This window comes from Sprattus sprattus (assembly GCF_963457725.1).
Source record: "Sprattus sprattus genome assembly, chromosome: 6".
In the NCBI taxonomy this organism is placed as follows: domain Eukaryota; kingdom Metazoa; phylum Chordata; class Actinopteri; order Clupeiformes; family Clupeidae; genus Sprattus; species Sprattus sprattus.
Window position 1 is genome coordinate 13,608,854 of NC_137925.1, and position 7,500 is coordinate 13,616,353.

The following is a 7,500-nucleotide window of genomic DNA, read 5'->3' on the forward strand; positions in this document are numbered from 1 at the left end:
AGACAGAAAGGCCTCACTACACACACACACACACACACACACGTGCGCGCTCTACCCCATCCAAATGGTGACCACTCACAAGTTCCAGTTCCCTGATCAACACACACACACACACACACACACACACACACACACACACACACACACACACACACACACACAGACACACACACATTCTCTGTAATGCCCCTCCATACGCCACCACACACACACTAACTCACTCATTTCTGAAAAAAGGGAGAGAGAGAGAGAGAGAGAGAAAGAGAGAGAGAGAGAATGATCTGAAGTTCTGAAGATTCTAAAGCAGCAGACCAACCATTGAGCTCTTGATTTAAAGGACATTTTAAGAAGAGAGGTGATGGGAGATAGAGAAAGATGGAACGAGACAGAAAGAGACAGATAGAGAGAGAAAAGAGAGATCCGTCCTGTACAATGGCCCTGATATTATGTGCAAGCTCCCATTCTCTCCTTCTCCCCTTCTCTCGCAGTCTCTCTCTCTCTCTCTCTCTCTCTCTCTCTCTCTCTCTCTGTCTTTGTAAACACAGAAGAGCGATTTGAAGAGACTGTAACATACTGGCTTGCTCACCTGAGCAGGATCCATGATTAATGAAATCAGAAACAATCTCACGGATGTCAGAACTGCGGTCATCAAACACTTAAACACAGAGGTTTAAAAAGCGCTCTAGAAACCACTTTCCTTCATGTTGACTGCCTTCCTCCTGTCTGAGGTAGACCGCTAAAATAAACCCAATTCCAGATGTTTGTTTGATGGAGGCCTGCACTTCAAGAGCAGTATGGTGTGAAAATACCATCCTAGTCGAACAAGCTTGCTAACCACTGCCCCAAACATTCATGGGTGCAAAACATAAGGTTTGCCAGCGCTAAAATGTCTATATGCTACTGTTTTTTGTTGCTGCTGTTGTTTTAGACATCATACATTCATCTTCTTTGTTTTTTCACCTTTTAACCCCCCTTGGGTCTTGAGCTCATTGGAGCTATGCCCGGACGAAGGCGAGGACAACTGCACGTCATGAGAATAAGTAACAGCTAAAAATCATAAAATCCAGCATCTACAGGTGCACACCAACCTCTGCCTCTGTCACAGATGCTGGGCAAAATAACACAGAGAAGCACACCTGTTCTCCTGTCACAGGCATCCTCCATCCAAATACACTTGTATCAGTCATGTTCAGATTCGATTTCAACACACACCAAATACACTTGTATCAGTCATGTTCAGATTCGATTTCAACACACACCAAATACACTTGTATCAGTCATGTTCAGATTCGATTTCAACAGGCGCGTATCAGACGGGGGGGATGAGTACGATGCATCCCCCTCACTTCTATTGGAAGGCCATTCCATCCCCTCCACTTTTGTTCGTCAAATCCTCACAAAAATCAGCTTTTGTAATACAAAATAGTAAACGTTCCCCTGTTGTATGCAATTTAAAATGGTTGCTATGATTGCATCCCTTTGTATCAAATTATCACTCTGTAAATCCCAGCGCTACAATTGACGTTACGTAGACTAAACAGCTTGCGCAGCCTGCAGAAAGCGCTGGCAGCGGTGCTCCCGAGACCCGACTGCCTGAGAGCTCAGCGCGGTGATCGCGGTCATTCAAGCAGTTTGCTGTGCCTAACTGTTTGTGCTGCATACAGACTTGACGCCTTCAATGAAAAGGTAGAATTGAATCACTGTTTTAGATCAGCATCATTCACTGCCTGTAATGAAGGCAACATTTTCAGGCATATTAAGCGATTAAAGCGATTCATTATTAATCATTAATAGATGCAAGGTTCATGGCTCTCTATTCAAGAGCTAGTTACCTCCTAGCATAAGATCCCATTCATTCTTCCGACTGGAACTAAGCCTACTTTAGTTTTAAAACTGTTCTCTTTTTTCGTGCAATATAGCCAATCAATAATGCCGAAAAGAAAAAGACAGGGGACTATAGACGGCTTTTTCAAGAAAAAACAAGTAAGTTGACTTCTCTCCCTCTGCAGACACTGACGTGCTTGCAAGTTGCAATAGGCTATCTGTTTCGAGTGCTACCGCGGTTGGGATGCACAGGTTTGACTAGGGCTACAGGTAGCCTTTACGGAGAGTAGAGATCCTCGTGCGATTCGTCATTTTCAAACCTTGAGAAAACGCACTTCAATCTACAAGATGTATCACTCAAAATATACACAAAGTATGTGTCACAGCAATCAACTTAGGCCTACTGGTTTGTCACCGCAGAGATTCTCAAACTGACATCAGTCTGTGAGAAGCCCTGCAACAGTCACTGAATGAATGTGAATGCAAGTCTTATTTTTATAATGTTTTGTCGATTATGTCAATACTAAAACATCATAATTCAGATCTTTGTAGAACATAATATCTGAAAATGTGCCCAAACTAATTCTTGCACTGGCTTAACATGGCTATAGCCTACTACATGATATGCACACTGTATGGCTAAAGGTTTTTGTACAGTATATCCACTGTAGAATGCAATATTGACACATCTGTCATAGAGCAGTATCCTGTTACTTAGAATTATATCAGACACGTTTTATTTTCAGTTACTGTATAATCAGTAAGACCACACCATAAACACAGAAGCCCAACATTAGCCTATACATAGATCACAGATAGGTCTCAGCATGAAATGGAGAACATTTGAACTTGACCACTGGTTTGACAGCCTGCACTCTGTGTGTCACTACATAATAACATCACTACATACAAGTAACAAATGCTGTAGCCAAATGTCATTAGAGCTACAGTTATTGAACATTCATGCAACAGCCTCAAGTGGCTTTACAAATGTGTTTTGTCTCTGCTCATTACGACAAACTAATTGTTCTGCAATCATTTTCCTGTCCAACAGATCCAGCTTGTGCTTTTGAACATAACACACGGTTACACTGTTGAGACATGTTTGTGTCATTGTACTTCGCATCCATGTTTTCAGCCTTCAGAGGCTGCTGAAGCTCCTTTCAGCTTTATCACACAGTGTGTGTGTGTGTGTGTGTGTGTGCGTGTATCAAACAAACACACAATGAGTCATACACACACACACACACACACTCACACACACACACACACACACACACACAGTGTATCTGCTCGCATTTCTTCCATTTTGTAGGCCTAGATGTATGTAAAAGTTCATATAATTGATCATCGCTATTTGGAATGATTATTTCTTCGCCTGTTCCAGAACACCCCCACTTTTGGAAAGCTTGATACGCCCCTGGATTTCAACACACACCAAATACACTTGTATCAGTCATGTTCAGATTCGATTTCAACACACACCAAATACACTTGTATCAGTCATGTTCAGATTCGATTTCAACACACACCAAATACACTTTTATCAGTCATGTTCAGATTCGATTTCAACACACATCAAATACACTTGTATCAGTCATGTTCAGATTAGATTTCAACACACATCAAATAGCCCACATTGGTGTGAAAGATTCCGTTCAGATCCAATCTCATCATCATCACCGTCATGCCTAGATTCCACCATAACATACTCCTTTGTCATAGCCATGTTTAAGTACCATCTCTCAACATTGTCACGCTCAACAGTCACGCTCAAATGCAGTGTAACCACCAAGCAAGTTCACTTATACAAGTACACAATCATATTCTGAGTCCATCTTAAGCCTAAACCACCATAACTGCACTTACGTCACGGGCAGATTACATCTCAGTGCTATTAAGTGGGCTCCCCTTGTGTTCACTGTGTGTGTTTGTGTGTGTGTGTGTGTGTGTGTGTGTGTGTGTGTGTGTGTGTGTGTGTGTGTGTGTGTGTGTGTGTGGGTGCTGTGGAATTACATTCAGAAAAATAAAAAAGTTAGTAATCACAATCAATTACCCATGCAATTGATGATTATGGTTTTAAGCCGGTAAAATAAACAAGCCAAATGCGACACATAAACCCCATGGTGCAAGATAAGAAGGCTGTATTGAAAACAACAGTTAGGTTCCATGCTGACATTACATGCAATAGCCTAACCCATATTGCAATTGACAGCTGTTTCATGGCATTGTTAAGCCTTCATTAGCCTGCTACACTGCATGCGAGAGAAGGAGGATTAGACAGTATTACTTCATCGCTATTTTTCGAGGAATGAGCACAAGAAATTAAGAATTAAAAAAAGAATTATGAGAGTAGTGTGTGTCTGTACATATTTGGTGGTCTTCTTCTTGCACATATAAGCTCACAGGGACCCCAACATGGTGAATCCTGAGTTACATTCTGCCTAAAAAGGGCACCCAAATCCGGCAGTGGTATTAAATCTCACTTGTTGACTCAACCAGAGGATTGAGCAGACATGCTGGGATGCCACGGAGATGCACGCTGTCCTCAATGTGTTTGCATTCAGCAGACACGTTTATCCAAAGTCAGTTACAGTAGCCCACAGCACATATATCCAATGCCCAGTACACCGTCCGTGGGCATAAAACTCATGACCTTGGTATTGTTAACACCTTGCTCTACCGGCGGAGCTTTAGGAGCTCATTGCCGTTTCAGCTGTCACACAGTGGAAAGATTCTCCTCTCGGCATCGGGAGCACCACAAGTACGCTGCTGTGTGCCAGGAACGGACACGGTGGGTTGTCCAGTAGTGCGTTGTCAACCTGAAGACGCTGGGGCCACCACATCAAAACAAGCTGCAGGTTGGGGCACCGTTCGTTCGGGGGACGAGGGGTGGGGGTGCGCTTTTTCAGGCTGTCTCGTTAAATGTTAAGCAAGGCCAATCAATAACCACAGGGGAAGTATGTGCAGGGATTAAGGGAATCGCAGTAAACGGGGGAGGCACTGATCCTTTTAATGAAGAATCAGAAGTGGACTCTGTAATGTGTGAAATCCCACAGAATGAATGGGACGCATCCCCGGATGCCATGTGTGCTGTAGCGGTGTTCTTTGTCATGTAAATCGGCTGGTTCTTCCCTGCCCTGACTGGCTCCCTCTCCACGACTTTACCCGACTCCCTCCGACTCTCTCCGAACTCCCCCACCCCGACGTCCCAAACCAGTTCCCTGTCGAATGGCCGATCAATCCGCTTCAGAGGCAGGTTCCTCTCTCAGCGTGCAAACAGCTGCATCATATCCAGACTGCCGACATCTCTAAGCTGACAACCAGGAACCACGAACCTAAGCCTTGTGTTTGATAAAAACTACTTTGCCCCAGTGTAAGAAATAACCACTGGCGGTAACGAATTCAGTGCATCAATGAATCAATTCAACGACCGATGAAAACACTTATTTTGCCGGTCAAAACACCCAATATGATGTATGTCAGTGTATCACGTTGCGCAGCCGCAACTGTGAAAACCATAGGGTGAAAGCATATGGAGAAACTTCAAAGATCAACAGCGTTTATACTTCTAAGCCATATTCTCAAACACACATAAAGACTGCTTGATAAAGTAGCCCAGGCTATCGTTAGGCTAACTCAGTTAATGTCTCTACTGTTGTTCAGGAAAGAGTCCCTATGTTGACCGACTGTCTCCTGTGCAAACTGTACTGTTGCAAAAACACGCCAACTCGACCCCTCTGAAGTTCCAGCCAAAAGCCGACTGTGCCCAGATCAAAGTATCAAATACAACTTGCAGAAGTTGTCAAGTTTGCTTAATATTCAGCACTTTGTTGGACTTTTTTCTATAAGCTACTATTTCCCAAATGTTCAAAAGAGTCTACTGCTAGTAGTTTGCTGCAACACGAGTGAAAGTCAACACTGAAGATCATGAAACTGCCCATAAACTAACAGTTTTACTGATACACCGATGTAAAGGTACGGGAGTTATGGGATGGTGGGTCTATAGCAGTACTGTAGCCAGCAAGGTGCAAAATGACAGTATTGTTACTCGCACACCGCTGAGCTACCCTATACAATCAAACCCCCAAATGTCCCATCTAAGACATATTGGGCTGAAAGACTCGTAACAGCCTACAGGAGCGAATAATAGCAAGCGAGAGCTTTAAGCCTTTTGTCCCCTTACCTTGGACAGACATAGCGCAGAACCCCAGTGAAAGTAGACAGAAAAGCCAGAGATCCGCCACCGCCATGTAAAGCCTTTGATTTCCAACAGCGCGTTGCGTGGTGGTTTCAGGAGCCAGCTATACCGCTAGCTACATGCAGGGGCATATAATGGAATCCGGATAAACGTCCTTCAATTATTGCACCGGCTGTAATGCCATGTAAAGGTGTCAGACGTGCACCCGTTTTCTCTAGGTACAACAATGTAGCGACAGTGGAGACAGGCGTCGTGCGGTGGGTCGGCGCTTCATCGCCATGTTGTGAGCGAATGTTAAGAGTGTGTTGGCTGCCCGACACATATCCACGCGCACACAACACACAGACACAGACGCTCGCTTCCACCCTCTCACACACGCTTGCATGGTCGCACGCACGCAGACACATACACACTCGCAGAGGCGCCGCACAGAGGCGCAAAAAAGGGGGCATGCAACATATGCAACGCATAGGGACGCCACACAAAGGGGGGCGCCAAAACAATGATACGCTAAAATAAAAATATAGGAGTTACCTAATAACGGGAAACTTATTTGTCAACCAGGTAGGCACCTGCTACGGCTACGATATTCTGTACCAATACAACAGTTTGAATATTTTGATCCACAATGTTTATGTCCATGATGTCAGTGTGGGCCGCTTGTTCAGTAACAGTATGACATCATAAATTCATTAAAGTTACTGACCATAATCAATTAATTGAAATTGCGCACAGCAGGCCAATTTAACTGGGGTCAGGTGCTTGGAAGACAGCAATGATAAACCACTGGACCCCCAACACACTGCAGTGCCTGGGGGCACAAACTATGAACCCACTATTGACACAGATCTGTAACAATAGTGCCAATCTTATCATTGTGGAATCGCCATGGAATTCCATACTAATAGTCACTTCAGTAGGATAATAATGTTATTTCAGTAGAAATCCCGTGCTAAGATTGTTTAATTTGGCTAGCAAGCTTCTCCCAAACAGTATGTCCGTTTCTCTATAAGTTCAGCCTTATCTTGTTAGAACGAGCTTGCCTGAAACGTTCATGAATCAGACACGTTATAGTGGACAGTGACATACATGTCTTTGTGCAGTCCGCTTCTTTTAGGGCAGAGATGCTCATCCATGAGGCCGCTAGCTAGATAACTGGGGACTGTGTGATCAAGACCACTTCTCCTCTCCCCTGATATTCCTCTCCTCTTACACGTCTCTCCTAACACATGAAGTAAACTGTTGTGTCCGTGTGGGGGCACGCATTAAGGAAGTAAGAAGACCTCGCTATTAATGTAACTGGTATTTATTAGTAGCCCTGGTTCATCAGGAGCGCAGCGCTATGTGAATGCAGAGTCATAATCCATAAGTGACAAGAGCGTGAGAGATGGGAGCGCAGCCGATTTATAGTTGCCCCATGACCTGAAGGATCATGGGAGCTGTAGTGTCAATATGAATACACAACATAAACGAAT

At 44.1% G+C, this 7,500-nt stretch overlaps 1 protein-coding gene across 1 annotated transcript in view; it reads right to left on the reverse strand.

Annotated features, from left to right (window-relative positions):
• The window catches only part of igdcc4 (immunoglobulin superfamily, DCC subclass, member 4), an 86,793-nt gene extending 80,669 nt beyond the window's left edge, over nucleotides 1-6,124 (reverse strand). The window contains exon 1 of the mRNA XM_080841354.1: nucleotides 6,011-6,124. Within this exon, the coding sequence (XP_080697480.1) occupies nucleotides 6,011-6,077 (67 nt within the window). The 5' untranslated portion in view covers nucleotides 6,078-6,124. The remainder of the gene's footprint in view (nucleotides 1-6,010) is intronic.
• Nucleotides 6,125-7,500: the final 1,376 nt, after the last annotated feature.